The sequence below is a fragment of the Leptonychotes weddellii genome, chromosome 11 (assembly GCF_054177405.1).
Source record: "Leptonychotes weddellii isolate Sample4059 chromosome 11, ASM5417740v2, whole genome shotgun sequence".
NCBI lineage: Eukaryota > Metazoa > Chordata > Mammalia > Carnivora > Phocidae > Leptonychotes > Leptonychotes weddellii.
In genome coordinates, this window is record NC_138379.1 from 8,267,102 (window position 1) to 8,289,245 (window position 22,144).

The window sequence follows — 22,144 nt, forward strand, 5'->3', positions numbered from 1 at the left end:
AGTTAACTTGGGTCACCCAGGTAGTGGGGACAGTCAGGATTCAGACTCAGTTGTGCCTCCGAGTGCCACCTCCCCCTCCGTGGCTCGGAGCAGCTGGCCGGCCCCGGAAGGTCATGGGCAGGGATCTGGAAGGAGGTGGCTGGCAAACCGCAAGAATGTTGCTCATTTGCCCTGCTGATCCTTGCAAAGAGTGGTCTGGTTTCTCCCTTTATCCATTGAGAAAAAGCTCCATTCCTCTGAAAAACTCTCCAATATACTCCACGAGGCAGGACGTAACCGACACATCCCCGTACCACCCTCCTCTTGAAAGTCCTCTTGAGTTAGTACGCCTGTCTGAACTGACAGAAACAATGGGAGCTTGTGGACATTCTGGTCTTGGTCAACAGTGACTCCTAACCACACTGTTATTCTTTCAAAATAAATTTTATTAGTGGCACATGGAGTTTAAAGCTAAGCAAATTCTTTCCAGTGAGAAGGTAAGACCTGACAGACTAAAAAATTGTCACAGCAGAAATACCATTTCCAGTGTAAAGCGAGATGAATAGGAATAGTTTCCACCAAGGAAATGACTTTTTTTCATGATGCTGACCATGCTGTACACATGCCCCCTGCAGTCGTGGGGGCCCACAGCCCTGGACATCGGGAGGGTGCAGTAGATCACAGTGCATCCGCACGGGATCGGCGCGCTAGTTAGAGTAGGGGTGGAGAGATCATGAGCCCCCTTACTCGGCATGAGCACCAGGAGGGCCTGCAGTAGGCGGAAGCTGGTGGGAAAATGCTACGCCAGCAGACTCACGTGGGAGCTCTGCAGTCTCCATTAGACCCTTCACCTCCAGACTGGGGACTATGGGTTATCAGAGGCTACTTCTAAAGTATCTGGAAACATGTCCACATCAGTAAGTCAGAGAAGATCTGAACCTTCTTAGAAAAATCAGCTTCTCCTCTCATGGGTTCTTTTCCCTGACATTCTTCGGACTTAACGTGAACTCCACAACAGAGAGCCCCGGGAGGTGTTGGTCTGGGTCCCCCCACCTTTCGAGCCTGCCCCTTCTGTCTCTGCTGCAGGTCTCCTGATCCCAGATGGCACTCCCTGCACCGAAGTGGCTGTTGTCCTGTTCAGATCGTCATTTCTTCTTTCTAATCTAAGACACTGGGGACGACTCATAAGAAAGACTCAGGACCTGGTCATCTGCACTGGTCTTATTTTGACCTTAACAGGAGCGTTTCTCTCGGCACTTCAGATCCTCCCCTCAACCAAACACTCAGATACTCATTGATCAAGGCGACAAAACGAGTGACAGACTGCAGAATTTTCCATTTCTAGATCTAATTGATTAAGCCAGGTCTCCACACCAGGAAACTGGACTTTCCCTCCAAGCTAGCATCTAGAACACAATCTTCAGGGTCCTAGGGCAGGTCAATGATATTGGTCTCGTCGAGATCGATTCCAGAGTGCAGCTTGCCATCCTTGGCGGCTGCCCAGGGCATGGAGGTGGAGGTCCACTTCACTGCCCAGTCTCCTGCTTTGCTGACCAAGATGACGCCGCCTAAACCCTTCAGCTTTGACTTCATATAACCCAACGACATGTTGGCTGCCTCTTCCAATGTCTTTCCTGAAAACGAGGAAAGGTTGAGAAAAAACACACATTATAATGAAACGAATATGATGGGAAAATCAGTTGCAGTATGAACAACCCAAGTGAGTTAACAAAGACTTTGGGCAAATGATTCCTATGAACGCTTCAGAGAAGGATCCTCACCATAAAAGGCCCTCTTTGCACGAGATGATGCCTCGCATCAGCCTGAGCAGAGCTGCTTTCTCTCCCACACCCAGGCTCAAAGTCTCTCTACTGCCCCCGAGATGTCCAACACGGACAATAGCCTAAGTGCACTTCTTTCCAGATCCTAACAGGAGGTGGGAAGAAGTCAAAGGAGCGTTAACCTGAAAAGAACATCTGAAGCAAATGAGAAAGGGTTTCATATACTTTACAGCCTATTTATAAAGAGCTTCCATTCACTTGTCTTCAGACAGTATGAACTTGCTCTGTGTACCTTGTTCTACGTGGAAGAGAGTCAGTCTGGCCAGATTCACCTTCAGGATGCTCTCCCCATGCCCCGTTGTTGAAATGGCGCCAACATCATTGTCAGCATAACCTCCAGATCCTGCTCAAAAAAGGTGGACTGGTTCTGACTGAGCAGCAACAGTGAAGAAACGCAAACACGCATCAAGTCTAATGCTACATAAATGTTAAATCCCAAAGAGTGCCAAAGTGTGAACACGGGTCAGTAGCTGTGACCTTGAGATGCAGAGGTGGAGTAGGGCGTGCCAGGTGATGACCCTGAGATCAGTGGTGGCTGGGCCGGAGGGGGTTGGCCCGAGCTCTCACGGAGCAGCTCCTCCAGGACCGCTCCTCCTTTGCGAAGCCCATGCAGCCAGTCCTAGCCCCGCCACTGACCCACGCCCGGGAGCCAGAGGACGTACTTCAGTGTCAACACAAATGTTTCCACTTGTAGCAGCACCGCGTCGCTTTCGTGCCACTCAAATCTAGTAGCTGCCAACCTATATTCTCAGCTTTTTCTGTTTGTTAATTTGGGCCCATGCCTGGGAAGAGGCTTTGTGTATGTAACTCTTCGGGGCTAAGTCTGCAGATCCTGAGGCTGGGACTAGAGAGAAGAAAGAGACCCTTGGGGGCTCGCTGGGGGCCCCCTGAGCCTCCCCAAGTCATCACGGGAGCCACCTGCCTCGGAAAAGCCTCGCGCCTGCTGCTTACAGGCGCCCTCTCTAGGCGGTGCCGCCCCCCACGCTCCCGGAGCGGCCGGAAGAGGCGGGGAGTGAAGAGGAGAGGGCAACAGGTGCATGGCAGCGGAAGGGGCGGGGCAGCAGCCAGCCATGGGGCCTACCTATGCACGGGGTGTCCCCAACGCGGCCGACCATTTTATTAACGATGCCGCCCGTCGAGGTTGCATAGGCTACGTTTCCTTTGCAGTCCAAGGCAACGGCACCCACGGTTCCCAAGTCTCTGCCAAGAATAAAGAGAAAAGTGACAGACTGAGACGAGAGACACTGTCACAAGTAACGTCGTAGCTGAACAGCACTTAAATCCCCGCGTTAGATGCTAATGGCAAATGGGACACGCTCCCCTTCTAACACTCACGCCTCACATTAGCTTTTTATTCTGCAGGTCAGACAGATTGCTAGACGTTCCTTTAGACCTCAGCTTTAAGAGCACATCCCATCCCAGTACCACTGTCCTCTAGCTGTGGGACTTAAAAGTTTTCTTCTCCGTGTCTCATTCTCCCCACCTATAAAACGGGGATAAAAATGACTGAGTGCATTTCAAACGTTGTGTGCATACAAATCCCTTGGATCCCCGGGCCCACCCCAGAGATCCTGAGTTGGTGGGTACAGGGTGGGACCCAAGACCCTGCATTTCTCACAACCTCCCAGGTGATGCCAATGCTGCCTGTCACACCCCACTTTGCCTGTTTCCCGGGGCTTTCTGCAAAGATGAAATAAGCTATTGTTTTCCCTAACATATATTTTCAAGTAAAAGAACTGGAAGAAATTGTACAACAGCTATAATACCCACCACCCAGATTCTATGATGAACTATATTTGAGGCACATGGTAAGTGCCGGGCACAGCAGTGAACGGACAAAGTCCCTTCTGTGCAGCTTGCATGTGGGGGCAGAGGGCAACAGAGCGATAAAAATTTGTTTTACGGAACAACAGTAAAAATGGTGACTCCAGCAGCATGGAGAGGGCTTTATACGGGGCCTCTCTGAAGGTGAGGGCAGCCCGCACAGTTTGCTGGGAAGCTGGAACATGGCTGTGAAGCTCATGGAATTTGGAGGTCACTGTGGTTGCAGAGGATAAAGCAAGGGAGAGAGGGTGGGGGGTCAGGGGACGGCCAGCAGCCAGACCATGGAGGCTCTGACGGGTGGGGGTGCTGTACACCCTGGTGACCCAGGACAGTCCTGATTTATCCCCATGTAACAGTTCCCCTTTCACTCTCAAAGTCAAGTTCTGATTTGAACACTAAATCATATGGTCCTCTGACGTATAGGTCCTGAGTGAGATGGGAAGACACTGCAGAACCTGAGCCAAGATGTGTCACTAGATGAGTTGTTTTAAAAATATCATTCTTACCCTACACCCATCCACCAGGATGGCTAAAATGAAGATGACTCGGTATTCCTTTGGAAAACCATCTGGCAGAATCTACCAACGCTGACTTGGCAGTCACACTCCTACATTTCTGCATTCTTCCAACAGGAATGCGGAGCTACGTTCACCAAAAAACATATACCAAAATGTTCACAGCAGGACTGTTTGTAATAACAGAAAACAAAGTGACATAAATGTCCACCAAAGGCAGAGTAGGTGGACTGAGATACAGTCATGGAACAGAATCGTCTATTGCCGTGAAAATGAGCTACCGCGGTACGCGGCACATGGACGGATCTCAGAAATATAATGAGGGAAGAAGGCACCAAATCAAGCACATACTATGTTTCCACTTAAATAAAGTTCGAAAACTGGCAATAGTCGTCTACAGTGTTAGAAGCCAGGTAAGTGGTTGCCTTTACGGCAGGGCTGGGAATGGAAGGGAGCATGGTGGGGAGCATCGGGCGATGAGCGATTTCCCCACCTGGGGGCTGGTTATATGGGTCCACTCTGTGAAAATTCATCAGAGGCAACATAAGACTTGTGCACTCCTGTATGTATGCCATACGTGTACAAAAAGTTTCTCTTAGAATAATCATTCTGGCAAATGTGTGTTGACTGAGGGAGACAAGAGTAGAACTAGAGACTGGTCAGGAGGCTTGAAGAATCGCTGGCCTCCGTTAGGGTGCTCCTGGGACGGAAAGAAGTGGGCTCGGCTTGGGACATTCTGAAAGCAGAGCTGACAGACTGTAGGGGAGCTGGGTGTGAGAGAGATTATGGGCGGCTCTAAGGCTTTGGTTTCCAGAATGGAAAAGGTACAGGAACCATTCATTGAAATGTAGACTATTAGGAATAGGTTTTTTTTTTTTTAAGATTTTATTTATTTATTTCAGAGAGAGAGAGACAGCGTGAGAGGGAACACAAGCAGGGGGAGTGGGAGAGGGAGAAGCAGGCTTCTGGACAAGCAGGGAGCCTGATGTGGGGCTCGATCCCAGGACCCTGAGATCATGACCTGAGCCGAAGGCAGACGCTTAACGACTGAGCCACCCAGGAATAGGTTTTTTGTTGTTTTTTGGTTTTGTTGGTGGGTGTGGAGCAAGGCTGGTGGGGAAATCCGGGGTTCCGTTTTGGACACAAGCTTGAGGTACCTGTTGGGCATCACATGGAGAGAGCAAATTGCAGCTAGATATGGGCCGGCATTCAGGGGGGCTAGAAAGAGAAATTTGGCATTCTGTTTGGCAGAAAACCCTATCTTCCAGCATTCACAAAAATCAACTCCAGAGGGGCGCCTGGGTGGCTCAGTCGTTAGGCGTCTGTCTTCGGCTCAGGTCATGATCCCAGGGTCCTGGGATCGAGCCCCGCATGGGGCTCCCTGCTCCGCGGGAAGCCTGCTTCTCCCTCTCCCACTCCCCGTGCTTGTGTTCTCTCTCTCACTGTGTCGGTCTACATCAAATAAATAAATAAAATCTTAAAAAAAAAAAAATCAACTCCAGAGAGTTCAAGGCCTGAATATAAAACATAAAACAAAATTCTTCAGGAAAATCTAGGTGACTACAGATGTCTCAGGGTGGGGAGTACCTTCTACGTTTCTAGTCCTACAAGCTATACAAGAGAGGTAGACTGAGTATTTGATTATAAAAAAGTAAAGACCTGTGTATGGCAAAAATACCATAAGCAAAGTAAAAGCAAGACTAAAAACAACAGATTTGGGATTTTTTTCTTTTAAACAGAGCAGACAGCCTTAAGACTGAGAAGAAGGGACATAACAATGAAAGAGAAAAAATGATCATAGGACAAAAATAGGCAAATTCATAGAAACAAATGGCCCACCAACAAACGCCAAATGCTCAAACTTGTTGACAGCCAGGGAATACAACTTAGAGTGACAGCCTTTCCCTCCTCACGTCAGATGAGGGCAGGCACTCCCAGGCTCTGCTGGTGGCAGGCCCACCCCCAACACTCGTAAGGCGTGGAGGCAAGCTGCAAATATAAATGAAGGCCCATACGCCATCTATTTACTTTTGAGAAGCTGTAGATACGTTCTTTTCTCTTAGAGTGGTGAATATGTCTTTAAATAAATATTGTAAAGTCATGGTTTTTACATGCCCGAAAGTGGACAAACTACCAATGACAACTTAATGTAATTATTATTGTGCCCATCTGGGTCCTTTGTGGATCAGCTATTGATGGCTGGAAACAAACACACACACACACACACACCCACCCACCCACCCACCTTATAAATTATTAAGTGTTTACTCCACAAGGTTGATTTTCCTGCTTTCATCTCAGGAAGCAGTATGCTCTTTTAATCGTCTGTCCATACAACATGTGTTCTCTTGACAAACTGCCACATAAGACAGATCTTTTTGAGTCCGTGTAGTTCTTAGCAGGTTTTTTATTAATTTTAATTTGGAGAAGCTTCCCTCTGCTGAGGCAGCAGCAACTGGAATGTTCAACAGATTTCTTAAGGCAATCCTTAGATTTGGAAAGAACTCCTGATTTGAACATTACCACACTCAGATGCTACCGGCACAGCGGGATACATTTTTGTAACGGAAGACACTATTACATGCTTTAACTCGATCATACAAGTCACGATCGCTCCCTGTAGTCATTTACACCATCTCTTCAGCAGCACCCAGATCCAGCAGAGTATCTTCAGCTCTTTCACATTTCACGGCTGGCGTATTACAAAGAAGACTGAAAGTAGCGGTTGTGTTGTTTGATTTTCTGCAAGTCTCTCTTCAAATGGCACTATGCTCTGATATATGACAGAAAGACAGCCTCTACGGGAGCTGATCTGGGGATTATTTGTACATGAATCTTCTCCTTCAAGTTAGGCAAGAATTTTTGTTGCCTTCTTTCAGGTTCCTTTTATTTTACTGGAATTTTCTTTTCTTTCTTCCTTCCTTCTTTTCTTTCTTTCTTTCTTTGAGAGAGAGAGTGCAAGAGAGCGCAAGCGGGGGGGAGGGACAGTGGGAGAGGGAGAATGCCAAGTAGGCTCCACACCCAGTGTGGAACCCCACGTGGGGCTCAAATCTCATGGCCCTGAAATGTTATTCTTCTTGCACATTTCACATGCAGTATGATTTTGTTTCTCTAAACTTAATATATTTTCAATCCTTTTAAAAGTGAAATAGCCAAAAATATTTTTTTAAAGCTTTTACTAAGCTTATCAATAGAAATTAACAGTTCACACTAAGGGACTGTAGATAGCATCAATTCAAAATTAATTTCACTGTCTGTCAACGTCCATAATTTACTCTTTGAGAATCTTCTGTGGTTTCATGGAATTCTTTATCTAAATTCAATGTAATTACTTTAATAGCACTGAGTTGGTCATTCCCACCATCTGTCTGAGATTTGTTCTAAGGTCAGACAGGAGTTTGAACACGCTGTTCCATTTTGGGCCTATCTCGAGAATCCCCCATTGGACCCTCTACAGCCACACAGTGGGGGCACAGCTCCTAGAAACAGATTCAAACTGTGTCAAATGGAATACTTTTGGACTCTTGGCCAAACTTCATGCTTATATATCTTCTATGTACCAACCACGTTCACTCCATTATCACAGGCTTGCCTTTGACAGTCTTTTATTTTATTTTTTTTAGCTTTATTTTAGAGAAAGAGAAAGTGTGCGTGTGCAAGCAGGGTAGGGGGAGGGGCAGAGAGAGAGAATCTCAAGCAGATTCTGCACTGAGCATGGAGCCTGACAAGGGGCTTGATCTCACAGCCCTGAGATCATGACCTGAGTCAAAATCAAGAGTTGGTCGCTTAACTGACTGAGCCAGGTGCCTCATTGCCTTCGACAGTCTTTTAAATTCATGCCTAAGATGAAAAGTTGTCCCCACTTCTCTAAATCCAAAACACTTACTTCAAAAAGCAGGTGAGTCAGACTTTGTTTTTCTTCTCAGGGTAGTACAGCCATACATATAATAAATGTTAGTTGCTTGACATGTCTTCTGACCATGGTACCTTCTAGTTGAACTGAGTATTTTGTTAAAAACATTTTATGTATTTGATTTCATCTCTTGCTTATTACCCACTAAATTAATCTGTCTAAATTCTCTATGCTAGATAGTGATTATTAGTTTCGTTATTTTTGTCTTAATTACATATATTATTGAATTTTGAAATAATTTTTATTAAGCCTAGAAATGTCCCACTGTGTTTTGTAAACATGGTGCTGATGATGGAGTGCCATGAAAAGCCTCATTAGGCCTGGCTAAATACCGGACACACTGTATTATTCTTTCAAGAACATTACATCCCTGTTTCATATCATCTTTTTCTTTTTCCGCTGTTATCAACTGCCTGTTCCCCCAGTCCTACCGACTGCACGTGTCCTTTTGGTGTGTGATTCTTCGTGATGAGCAATTAACTCTTCCTGTAGTAAAGAACGGGAAATCGCGGGGATTTCATTGGAACTGTTCAAACTGAGGTTGTGGCAAGAATAATATTCTTACTAATTTTCACTGTTCTGACAGGTAATTAAATCTTCATTGGACCAAGAATTTGGAATGTCCTGCTTGTGAACGTTAGGTGGATCTTCCTGGAAGAAGACTGCTTACTTTACTGTTTTGTTTTCTAAAATGTGCGTAGGCTATGTCCTGGAAGATTATTTTCCTTCTTTTTTCCTCTCAGCTTTCTGTCTTCTTTTGTGAGCTCCACTTTTGTGTTCTTTTTCTATCAAAATCTTGACTTAACATGCATTTTCAATAATCTAGGGATTAAAAAGATGTAATCGTCTTGAAAGTGCACAAAATTAGGATATATTTTCATAAAAAAATGAAGAGCAAATATAACTGAATAAATATAAATGAGTTACAGATATAACTTTGAAAAGTTAAGTGTTTTCCTAAAATATACCAAATTATCTATTAATATTAAAGTCAAAACATGAATTATAATTAGTGAATATAACATCTTAAAATAAAATTCCTTAAAAGCTAAAAATTTCAACATATCTTAACAAACAAAACCATTCCTAACTAACATTCAGTGTCCATTTAGTTGCCAACATAAAGAGCTGGTTCTTCACGCAGGTTCTGTCTAGACCCACACTGTCCAGTATGGCGGACATGAGCTACCTGCACCACTGGCCACAGGAAGCGTGGGCAACCCCCCTGGGGGGGCGGTGGAGGTAAGCTACAAGCATAGCATATGGGTCAGAGTTTGAAGATTTAGTGTGAAACAAGAATGTAAAATATCTCAAGTAATTTCTTATATTGATTACCTGCTGAAGTGATAAAATTTTAGATGTATTGGGTGAAATATATTAATTTCACATGTGTGTGTATATATATATATATATATATATATATATTTTTTTTTTTTTTGAGAGAGAGAGAGAGACAGTGTGTGAGTGGGGGTGGGGAGGGGCAGAGGGAGAGAATCTCAAGCGGACTCTGCACTGAGCATGGAGCCTGACGTGGGCCTCGATCTCATGAGCATGAGATCATGACCTGAGCCAAAATCAAGAGTCAGACGCTTAACCGACTGAGCCACCCAGGCACCCCTACCTGTCTCTTTTTACTTTTTTAATGTGGCTACTAGAAAATTTTAAATCCATATGCAGCTCTTGTCTTTCTGTTGGACAGTGCTGGTCTAGACCTACATATATACACTTTTAAGACTAATGGGCATCAGTCCTCATGGGCAAGTCTTGCAGATATTGTACTAATCCATGAATCCCGCCGGAACCACAGCACAGAACATGTAAGGAGGCAAGAAAATGGATACTTGGCACTACTGGGAAACAACTACTTTGTTACGTAAGAATTTATTCGACAAGTAATTAATTTGTCTTTGTCTCTTACCTAAGTCCTTCTGCTGTTCAATTCTTCCCCCCACTCCGAAGCAGTGTCCATTTCCGGTATCAGCAGTAGCACAATCCACAAATCTTTAGATTTAGGTGGCCTTCGCTTCCAAGACATAGAGCAAGAGATGCAGAGAAGCATTTCCCTGGGGGCTGAATGGTGTTAATCACAAGAGTGGATGATGAGGGTTATGGGTCATACTATGCCACTGCTGAGTGACAGAGGTGCCCCAGGTGTCTGTAATAAGCCAACTGTTTTGTGTGTTTGTGATATGGGGGGTCCTCTAAAGTGCAGGACCCAGGGCGGAGCCCCTCTCGCTTATATCTAAGGGTAATACTGGCTGGTAGAGATGTGTGCTGTTGCAGAATTTTTGGAAAGCGATGTGACAACATCTGTTAAAAGACCCAAGAACCATCGATAAAGCAGCCCCATTCTGGTGACTCTAGCCTACAGGTACAATAGCACACTTGGTAAGGTTATCAGAAGTACATGGTACACACTTGGTAAGGTTATCAAAAGTACCAGTACATGGCCAATTTTGTGAAACAGATTCTTAAGCTGGGGACACATCAGAATTACCTGGGCAACTTTTTCCTGATACACCTGCCTGGCCTCTTCACCTCAGATCTATTAAATTAGATTAAATTATTAAATTAAATCTATTAAATTAGATTATTTAAGAAGAGGACCAGACAATAGTTTGAAAAAGCTCCCTAGGTGATATTAAAGTATACTGCTGGTTAAAAATGACAAATCTTAAAGAGTACGCAGAGTTAATAGATTATATTCCATTATACACTCCCAGGCCATATCTAAATTCTATTTTTCAAATTTTGCTTTGAATAAGGGGGCTTTTCTTTGGGATTTTGAACTCTGTAACACAGAAAATCGTAATTCAGAACAAATGATTAATTCAAACTTATAAGAACTGTTCTGATTCCTCTGTACTAGGACAGCAGGCTCAAGTAACTTGAGAGGGTTCACTAGGTCACAGACAACCTGTTTTGTCTGCTTTTAAGATAACAAACTGATCAAGAGACATCCGACAGTTAATCCACTAACACAAGGCACTCTGTGATTGGAGAAGGAACTCTTGGCCAAATCTGAGTTGTTATTATAGGAGTAATAAATGAGGCTAAATGTAAGAATCAAAAGAGCAGTTTTTCCATGATGTAGTGTCAATTATTTTGTACAAAAATGGAAACTACCAAGTGATTCTTGACTTATATAAGAAATGTAGGTAATCAGATATTTGTCACACTTCCACGCCTGAGTAAGTCCCCAAACTGCGAGCCACAGAAGACACTTACTGTTGACAGTCTAACTTCAGAGCACCTTTCTCATGCTTCTCTTTTTCCAGACGTTTTATGTTTCTTTCTGTCACCAGCTGCTCTTTAGGAATCGTGGGGACCCCCATGACTGCTGCAAATTTCGCTGCACCTTGATCAGTCAGAAAGCAGTGAGCTGTCTTGAGCCAGAAAGAAACAGAAACATGGTTAGTTTTTTGAAATAGTTAAAAAATATTTTTAACTGTTCTGTGTGGATATAATTACTTCTCTCTGGGTATAGAGCCTCAAAAATGCAGATTCCACTGGCTTGCTTTTCCTCGAATGTTGAACAGAGCCTGGCACTCTGAGATCTTGTATTTTCAAAAAACCCCCAAAGTGATGGAATATTACTAGAAAGGTACTTATGTATGATCTTATGTTTGTTTATTTATTTATTTTAAAGATTTTATTTATTTATTTGACAGAGAGAGACACAGCGAGAGCAGGAACACAAACAGGAGGAGTGGGAGAGGGAGAAGGAGGCCTCCTGCAGAGCAGGGAGCCCGATGTGGGACTCGATCCCAGGACCCTGGGATCATGACCTGAGCCGAAGGCAGACGCCCAACGACTGAGCCACCCAGGCGCCCTGATCTTAAGTTTAGAGAACATAATTCATCTTTATTTTACACATGCTATTAAACAGTTGGTCTGTTCAATTTGTATCTGTTTTGTCATCCATGTTGAGAGAAGACTGAAGAAAATACAAGAAGACAAGATGAAAACAAAGTAATCACTGGACAAGGGATTACTAGTCAAATTCCACTGTCAACAGAGTCAGAGTCTCGGCTTATTTAAGAAATTTAAGTAGCATTGCTTCTGTTCTTTTATAGGGTTTTAGGAGAACAGTGCTCACAAGTATTTCCCTACAGTTAGACCACTTTTAGTTGCTAGAGTACAGTGGTAACAATTTCTTACAAAAAGGATGCTTTTGTCACATACCTTTTCCATAACAAGCCGTGCAAGTTTAATGGGATTTGCTATACAGCGGACTGCAGACACAGCTCCTGCAGACAGGTCTTTTCCATTCATGATACTGGCATCCATTTCAACATCACCATTTACATTCAAGACAGATCCACAACCTAAAGCCAAAGAGAAGTTGAAAAGCAAGAATTAAGAACTTCGAGATGGCTCCCAAGTTTCCTCTAAGCTGCCGACTTTAATTCATCCTCTACTCCACTGCCAGAGAAACATGTTTGGAAACCCACATCTGGCTTGGCATCCCATGACCTACAAAATAAAAAGTATGGAACACTTCCCGATCTGGCTTCTGATCTCCTTTACCAGCTGTATCCTCCCCGCCTCCTCCTTGGTTGCATCTTACTGAAATACTAGGTTTCCATGAAAGTACGATAAGTTCCCATCGCTCTGTCCCCTTGTGCATGCTGCCCTCTTTACCACCACCACCCTTCCTCCAACTTCTTTTGCCTAGCTAATGCCTGTAAGGCTAGCTATGCTTTACCTCTTTGGGCCTGTTTCCTCATCTGTAAAATGGGATATGAACAAAGCTTGAGAATATTTAAAGGATTATAAAACTGTCCAGTACCTAACAAGGTAAAATTCACAATGTTTGGTATCCAATAGGAAACTTCCAGGCACACAAAGAAACAAGAAAACATGACCCGTAACAAGGAGGGAAAAAACCTCCCTCAATAGTAACAGATCATAAATGACAGAATTAGTAGACAAGGATGTTAATAAAACAGCTGTTATAACTATATTCTATATGTACCAGAACATGGAGGAAAACATAAAAAGGACCCAAACAGAACTTCTAGAGATGGAAAAAAAAAAGTCTTAAGTGGAAAACATACAGAAAATAAAACAAGGTTAGACAGTGCAGCAGAAAAGATTAATGAACATGAAGATGTAGCAATAGAAACTATCCAAAATGAAAAATAAAAAAGGATAAAAAACCCCAAATTAAAAGAGATCATTAAGCTCAGGGACAATTTCAAGCAACCCAATCTATGTGTAATTGGAATCTCTAAAAGGAGAGGTGAGACAAGAGGGACAACAAAATATTTAAGGAAAAATGGATAATAAATTTTCACATTTGATTAAAACTACAAATTTACAGATCTGAGAAGCTCAATAAACTCCAAGCAAAAGAAACATGAAGAAAATTACATGCAAGGACATCATGATCAAACAGCTTGGTGCTAATGAGACAGAAAATCTTAAAAGTAGCCAGAGAGATATGCATTAGGAAGAGAGGAAACAATGAGAATATGTTTCTTGTCAGAAATGATACAATCCAGAAGACAGTGGAGCAATGTCTTTAAAGCCCTGAAGTTAAAAACAACAACAACAAAACACACACACAAAAACAGCCTGTCAAGTTGGAGGTCAATATACAGTGAAAGTATCTTTCAAACACTGAAAACAAAGCCTTTTTCAGATACACAAGAGCTGAACGAAATCACCAATAGCAGATGCGAAATACAAGAAATGTTAAAGGAAGTCTCTCAGGAAGAATGAAAAGGACAGTGGACCGCAGTCATAAGCCACACGAAGGAAAAGCACTGGAAATGGTTAGTATACGGATAAGCAGAAATACCTTTTCCCTTTATTTTAACAATATCTTTAAAATATAACCATTTAGGGGAGACTGGCTGGTTCAGTTGGTTAAAAGTCCAACTCTTGATTTTGGCTCAGGTCATGATCTCAGGGTCGTGAGTTCAAACCCCACGTAGGGCTCCATACTCAGGAGGGTCTGCTTGAGATTCTTTCCCTTTCCCTCTCCCTTTGCCCCTCCCCCTGCTCTCTCTCTCATATAAATAAATAAATCTTAAAAAAAAAAAAAAAGATTCTCTCTCTCCCTCTCCCTTTGCCCCTCTCCTCACACTCAATCTCTCTCTCTCTCAAAAAAAAAATATATGTATGTATATGTGTGTATGTATATACATATATAACTGTTTAAGGGAAAAATAGTAACAATGTATTGGGTAATTTATAACATACACAGAAGTAAAATACATGACAGCAATAGCACAAAGGCTAGGAAAGGGGAAACAAGTATACCATTACAAGGTTCTGAGGTTATTCATGGAGTACAATATTACTTAAAGGTAAACTGTGACAAGTGAGAGATATATACTATAAACTCTAAAATAACCTTTAAAAAGAAGTAGTCTAGCTACTAGGCCAACAAAAGAGGTAAGACGGAATCATAAACAACACTCAATTATCCCAAAAGATGACAGAAAAAGAGGAAAAAAGAAACAATGAATGGATTGGACAAATAGAAGACAAATAGCAAGATGACAGACTTATAGCTGACCATATCAATAATCACATTAAATGTAAATGGCGTAAACACCCCAATAAAAAGCAGAGATGGTCAGATTGTATAAAAAGGTAAGATACAACTATGTGCTACCTAAAAGAAATCCACTTTAAATATAAAGATACAAACAGGTTAAAAATAAAAGAATGGAAAAGTTATACCATGCTAAAATGAATTAAATGAAAGCAGGAGCAGCTATATTAACATCGGGCAAAGTAGACTTCAGAACAAGGAACGTTAAATAATAATGACATTACATAATGATAAAGGGGTCAGTTCACACAGAAGACAGCAATCTATGTACCTAACAACAATTTCTAAATATATGAAGCAAAACTGATAGAAGTCAAAGGAGAAATAGAGAAATTCACAAATAAAATTAAAGATTTCAACACTCCTCTCTCATTAATCAGTAGAAATAGACAGAAAATGAAGGTATAGAAGATCTGAACAACATTATCTACTAACTTGACCTTATTGAGATTTATTTTTTTATTTTTTATTTTTTTTTAAGATTTTATTTATTTGACAGAGAGAGGCACAGTGAAAGAGGGAACACAAGCAGAGGGAGTGGGAGAGGGAGAAGCAGGCTTCCCGCTGAGCAGGGAGCCCGTTGCGGGGCTCGATCCCAGGACTGTGGGATCATGACCTGAGCTGAAGGCAGATGCTTAACGACTGAGCCACCCAGGCGCCCCAACCTTATTGAGATTTATAGAACTTTCCATACAACAATAGCAGAGTACATATTCTTTTTAAATACAAATTGGATATTTACCAAGAGAGACCATATTCTGGGCCAAAACCCAAACCTTACAAAGTTCAAAAGAATGTAAATCACACAGTATATCCTTTGATTGTAACAGAATTAAAATAAAAGTCAGAGAGATATTTGGCAAATCCATACATATTTGGAAATTATCACACTTCTAAATAATCCATGGTTCAATAAGGAAGTCACAAATGAAATTATAACATGTTTTGAACAGAATGAAAATGAGAAGACAACATGTGAAAACTTGTAGGACGCAATCAAAGCAGGGCTTAGAGGAAAATTTAAAGTACTAAATGCGTGTATTAGGAAAGACAGGTCTCAAATTAATGATCTAAAAATAATAGTAAATTATTCCTAAAGTAAGTTGAAGAAAGGAAATAATACAGATATATCAATGAAATTCAGAAGAGAAAAACAGTAAAAGAAAAAACAATAAAAAAAATCCACAAAACCCTCCTAAAACCAAAAGTTACTGTTCTTTGAAAACCCCCCCACACACAAAAAAACCCAAAAAAATTCCCCCCAAACCAAACTTGATAAACTCTAGCTAGACAACCAAGAAAAAAAGACAGAAATTCAAATATCAAGAATGAAAGATGGGACCGCTCTACAGACCTTATAGACATTAAAAAAATTAAATAAAGTATATTATAAATAACTCTTAAACCAATAAATTCAACATCTTTTTTTTTTTTTAAAGATTTATCTTAGGGGCGCCTGGGTGGCTCAGTCGGTTAAGTGGCTGCCTTTGGCTCAGGTCATGATCTCAGGGTCCTGGGATTGAGCCCCACGTCAGGCTCCCTGCTGTGTGGGGAGTGTGCTTCTCCCTCTCCCTCTGCTGCTCCCCCTGCTTGTGCTTGCTCTCTTGTGCACACTCTCAAATCAATAAATAAAATCTTAAAAAAAGATTTATTTTATTTTAGAGAGAGATCTCACGTGTGTGAGAGAGCACAAGCAAGGGGAGAGCGGCAGAGCTGGAGAAGAAGAGAGAAACACAAGCAGATTCTGTGGTGAGCATGGAGCCCGAAGAAGGGCTTGATCTCAGGACCCTGAGATCAGACCTGAGCCAAAACCAAGAGTCAGATGCTCAACCAACTGTACCACCCAGGTGCCACTATAAATTCAACATATTTTTTAAAAAAAGATTTAATTAATTAATTAATTAATAGGTCAGAAGCACAAGTAACAACCTGGATTTACAGTTGGCATCTGAAGTGGAGGGTAGTCTCGTGGGACTGAGCCCTTCACCTGTGGCGTCTTTTTTTTTTTCTTTAAGATTTTATTTATTTATTTGAGAGAGAGAAAAAGAGAGAGAGCGCACACACGCATAAGCAGAGGGGAGGGGTAGAGGGAGAAGGAGACTCCCTGCCGAGCAGGAACCCTGATGCGGGACTTGGTCCCTGGACCCTGGGATCATGACCTGAGCTGAAGGCAGATGCTTAAGCGACCGAGCCACCCAGGCGCCCTCACCTGTGGAATCTGATGATACCTCCATGTAGACAGTGTCAGAAATGAGCTAAATTGTAGCTAAATGATGCTAAATTCCTACACCAGCTGGTGTAGGAAAAGTGCTTGGTGTGGGAAAATCTACACACGCACTGGAACTGGGTTCAGAATCTTCAGACAAAGGCAATCCAGTGGAACAAAGATAAGTCTTTACAACAAACAGTGCTCAAACAACTGGACATCCATATGCAAAAAAACCCAAATCTAGACACAGACCATACACCCTTCATAGAATTAACTCAAAATGGATCACACACCTAAATGTAAAACACAAAACTATAAAACTCCTAGAAGATAACATAGAAGAAAATCCAGATGACCTTGGGATTGGCTTTTTAGATACCACACCAAAGGCATGCTGCATGAAAGAAAAAATTGTTATGCTGGACGTCATTAAAACAAAAAATTTCTGCCATATGAAAGACACTGTCAAGAGAATGAGAAGATAAGCCACAGACTGGGAAAATGTATTCATAAAAGACACATCTGATAGAGGACTGCTATTCAAAATATACAAAGAACTTTTAAAACTCAACAATAAGAAAACAAACAATCTGATTAAAAAATGAGACAAAGAAAGAAAAAACAACAACAACAAGAAAAAAATGAGACAAAGACCCGAACAGACATCTTACCAAAGAAGACCTACAGATGGCAAGTATGAAAAAGATAAATTGTATTTTTATATCAGCAACAAAGGTTCGTAACTCTAATCGTAATAAGTAACATTTACAATAGCATCAAAAGACATGAAATAATTAAGTATACATCTAACAAAATATGTATAAGATAGTGCATGCTAAAAACTACAAAACACTGATGAGAGAAATCAAAGATTTAAACAAATGGAAGTATTGGATGGAAAGGCTCAGTACTGCTCAGATTTCAGTTCACCAAACTGCTCTATAGAGTTAATACAGTCCTAATCAAAATTCTAGCAGGATTTTTTTGGTAGAAATTGACAAGGTGATTCTCAAATTGGTGGGAAGGACAAAGGGGACTAAGACAGCCAAAACAGTTACACAAACATGCACACAAAGAGCTGCAAGACTCTTACTACCTGATTTTTTTTTTTTTTTAAGATTTTATTTGTTTATTTGGCAGAGAGAGACACAGTGAGAAAGGGAACACAGCAGGGGGAGTGGGAGAGGGAGAAGCAGGCTTCCTGCCGAGCAGGGAGCCCGATGCGGGGCTCGATCCCAGATGCTGGGATCATGACCTGAGCCGAAGGCAGACGCTTAACCGACTGAGCCACCAGATGCCCCAGCCTAGGCAGATAGTTCTTAAGCTGTGACACTAAAAGCAGTAAAAAATTGTGGATTCCTACAAAATTAAGAACTTTTGTTCTTTGAAAGACACTGTTAAGAGAAAGAAAAGACAAGCTACAGACCAAAAGAAAATATTTGCAAATCACATATCTGATAAAAGACCAACATCTAGAATATATGAAGAATTCTTAAAACTCAGTAATAATAATAAAAAACACAATACAGAAATTGACAAAATACTTGAAAAGATATTAAAATAAACATTTGCTGCAAGGGAAAAGCAAATTAACACTAGAATGAGATCCCACCACACACCTGTTAGAATGGCTAAAATACAAAATACTGACAACACCAAGTGCTGGTGAGGATGTGGAGTGACTAGAACCTTCATACACTGCTGGTGGGAAGGGAAAGTGGGAGTCACTGTGGAAAACAGTTTGGCAGTTTCAAGTAAAGTTAAATATATGCTTGCCCTATGACCAGCAATCCCACACCTTGGTATTCACCCAAGAGAAAGAAAAACTTATGTTCACACAAAAACCTGTATGCAATTGTTAACAGTGATTTGTAATGGCCCCAAATTGGCCATGTCCTTTGGTTGGTAAATGACCAAGACGTAGTATATTCATACAATGGAATGCTACTTAACAGTAGAAATGGACGGACTATTAATAGTTGTGTCGACATGGACGGCCCTCCAATGCATTACGGTAAATGAAGAATGCAGACTCGAAAAGCTACAGATTGTGTGATTCTACTCTTCTCCCTCAATGTGCTGCAGAGCAGACGCCTGGCACAGTAGAAGCGAGTCACTTAGAAGTGAGTCACTCGGGTGCCTGGGTGGCTCAGTTGGTTGGGCGACTGCCTTCGGCTCAGGTCATGATCCCAGGATCCTGGGATCGAGTCCCGCATCGGGCTCCCTGCTCTGCGGCGAGCCTGCTTCTCCCTCTCCCACTCCCCCTGCTTGTGTTCCCTCTCTCGCTGTGTCTCTCTCTGTCAAATAAATAAATAAAATCTTTAAAAAAAAAAAAAAGAAGTGAGTCACTCTACCAGGCTCTGGTATAGAGCAAAGACGAGAACTAGCCACTCCAGTTCTGAATCCATACTCCCCAGTTCAGGCAGATGACTGATCCCAGTAGCTTAGAGAGGGTGGGGGACCAGAAGACCTGTTCCAAATCAAGGTCCTTTGTGAATAAGACAGTGTTTGTCAGCCAGAGGGTCAAAACTACTAGTGGCGTGTAATTGAACAAGTCTCCCACTGAAACAGCAGGCCACTCCTTCTGCTGGCAAGGGGGAGCATCTGCTAAATTCTGGCTCAACCAACAGCCATAACAATGCACTTAGGCCTCATTCTATGGTCAGCCTGACTTATGAAATTTTGCATAAGTGTTAAAGAGTGCTTAGCAGAAGCAAGGGGCTGGAACAAATACTCAGTATTTCATGACTAATTGGTTCAGATTTCCTGAAACTCTTTTCTCTGACAGATGTTAGGTGGGTGGTATCATCCCAAGAAGTATTTTAATCCCCAGATTCTCGGTTCTCTATTTTAAAATCAATGAGCATAAGAATTATACCTAACTCATAATGCAGATTAAATGAGTTAATCATGCAAATTTCTCAGACCATTGCTTGATACATAGTAGATAATCATAGTAGTTACAATGATAATTACTCTAAAAAGGGATCAATTGAGAGGAAGAAGCCAAACACAAAAGAATACACTCCGCATGATTTCATTTATATGGAATTCTGGAGAACGCAAATTAATCCATAACGACAGAAGAAGAGCAGTGGATACCTGGTAGTGAGGATGAGGGTGGATTAAAATGCAAAGCGGCATGAAGGAATTTCTGGGTATGATGGAAATGTTTTAATTTTGTTTTTTTAAAAAGGATTTTATTTATTTATTTGACAGAGAGAGAGAGCACAGGTAGGGGGAGGGGCAGGCAGAGGAAGAGGGAGAAGCAGAAGCATTGGCTCCCCGCTGAGCTGGGAGCCCCATGTGGGGCTCGATCCCAGCACCCTGGGATCATGACCTGAGCTGAAGGCAGACAACTGGCTGAGCCACCCAGGCGCCCGATGGAAATGTTTTAAATCTTGTGGTGTGGTTACACAGGTGTGTATATTTTTCAAAACTTAAAATGGGTGCACTTTATAGTATATAGTCTACCCGCACAAAAAGATGTAATAAAAAAGCCTCTCGGTATGTGAATTCTCGGAAGCAAGTTAAAGAAAAAAAGGTGAATTGATGGATTTAAAAATTCTTAAAGTAACCCGGTCAACAGGTAAAAAGAAAAATTAAATCTTTTTAACATATTAAATTTTACTGAAAAGCTTACCAGATTCATTGGCACTTTAGATTCTGTTTGTGTAGGGGGATAAGCTTAACCTGATTTGGCATCAGTTACTAATTGCACTGCAAATATACCTGCGTTGAACTCAGGATGATCTTCCAGGAATGCCACAGCAACTTCCACAGCATCAACTGCACTCCCTCCACCCGTCAGGATTTTGTAACCTGCCTCAGCAGCTTTGATGATGCCCTGGCGCACCCGCTCTTTCCTGTCCTTAGAGATACTGCTGGCTCCGCCACCATGGACCACGATGACGGGATTCATGTCGACGGATCCTAAGTATCAGGAAGATGAAACTGTCACTTCGAACAGGCCCAAGAAGACCACCCTGGGCATAATCTCCTGGGGGAGATTCCACTGGAGACTAGGTCCAGTTTCTACCCCAGGAGGGAGGCAAGGTTTAGAGCCTCAAGAAATTTCCTGAGACCTAGGGGATGGGGGCGGAGGGCAGAGACAGCTTCGTTTGAACTTTGCACAAAATGCCCAGAGTGCCCCCTGGCCTCGCACATTCCTGGTTTCTCTCCCACCCCCACCTCAGGCATCTTTGGGCCTTCGGGTGGGGCTTCGGGACCCAGTGCCCGCGCCCCCTACCCACCGGCTGCCATCTGGCCTCAGTTTTCCAGAGAACCACAGTCTTTGCTGGGAAGGGGTGGGGACTGCCTTCAGGGCCCGAGCTCGAGCCCTACTCCTGGGCTCTTTCTGGTCTTGGGTTTCCCCTGGGATGGTCCCTTTTCCAAGCGTGTAAGTCCTGGATATCTGAAGGCAGGTACCCCATTGACTAGGCATCCAGGATTCCTGGTATTGGTCCGGGGACTGGACCATGTAGGGATAGTCCGGGACACTTGTGGAGCCTCTGGGAAGGAAATCAGGCTGCTGGGGGCCATCCAGCTTCAAAGCAAAATGACTAAATCCTCTAAAGCCAGATCTCAGTAGGATCTCAGAAGCCATTCTGGGACTGTCAGAGTTTAGGGATGGGAGACAGCTGGGAATCATGAACGCCAGACAGGCCCCAAGGAAAAAGGGTATGAGGGTCTGAGGGTAACCACAATTCCAACCTCCTCATCCACTACTGCAGTGGGAGGAAACGCTGGCCTCAGGATAATTCCTGGTGGGCTAAGACAGGCCCTAACCAACAGGCCCAGAGGGCTGCAGACCGAGGGGCTGGTGCTCTGGTGTGAACTGCGCATGCACTTGCCAGCGACACCCAGCATCTAGGCTCCTTGGGATCGTCCCGTCCAGGCCGTGTAGGGACAGACTGGGCCACAGACACGGACTTCGGGGGTCACCCCGCGCTGCAGAGGTCCAGGTCCCCCTCCCCGCCCCCCAAAAAGAGATGCGCCACATCTCACTGGAATCCCTCAGCCTTGACATTCTTGGGCAGTGCCAGTTCGTCGGCGCCCCCCGCCCCCGTCCCCCACCACCGGGCAGGGCGCTTTCCCGGTCTCCGGCAGCTGCTCCGGCGGCGCCGTCGACTTACCGAGGACGCCGCGGGAAGCAGACGCCGGGGCTTCAGGCTGGGCCGAGCCGCCCGGCCGGCCTCCGAACCTGCGCGGTCCAGCGCCGGGGCGAGCCTGTCCGGGGAACTGCTGGGCTCGCAACCGCTCCGCGCACAACGGCTTCGCGCTTGCGCACGAGGG

The 22,144-nt window shown here is 43.3% G+C and overlaps 1 protein-coding gene across 2 annotated transcripts; it reads right to left on the reverse strand.

Moving 5' to 3' along the window:
- Nucleotides 1-404: 404 nt before the first annotated feature.
- On the reverse strand, nucleotides 405-22,144 carry ASRGL1 (asparaginase and isoaspartyl peptidase 1). 2 transcript variants are annotated; one of them, XM_081797986.1, is made up of 7 exons: nucleotides 21,985-22,144; nucleotides 20,582-20,782; nucleotides 12,258-12,400; nucleotides 11,301-11,458; nucleotides 2,902-3,020; nucleotides 2,053-2,163; nucleotides 405-1,613 (listed from the first exon to the last, which is right to left on the reverse strand). In XM_081797986.1, the coding sequence occupies exons 2-7, from the start codon at nucleotides 20,769-20,771 to the stop codon at nucleotides 1,408-1,410; spliced, it is 927 nt and encodes a 308-aa protein (XP_081654112.1). In that variant the 5' UTR covers nucleotides 20,772-20,782; nucleotides 21,985-22,144; the 3' UTR covers nucleotides 405-1,407. The 2 variants fall into 2 exon arrangements, with proteins under 2 accessions (XP_081654112.1, XP_081654113.1); XM_081797987.1 differs by lacking the exon at nucleotides 2,053-2,163.

What these genes read in the sequence shown, in the direction of transcription:
- ASRGL1 (XM_081797986.1), bottom strand. Translation starts at nt 20,771, where the DNA reads ATGAATCCCGTCATCGTGGTCCATGGTGGCGGAGCCAGCAGTATCTCT. An exon ending in CACGGCTTGTTATGGAAAAG is followed by an intron (nt 11,459 to 12,257) that starts GTATGTGACAAA and finishes TTCTGGCTCAAG; the next exon opens with ACAGCTCACTGCTTTCTGAC. An exon ending in CTGAAGTTAGACTGTCAACA is followed by an intron (nt 3,021 to 11,300) that starts GTAAGTGTCTTC and finishes TATTCTTGGCAG; the next exon opens with AGACTTGGGAACCGTGGGTG.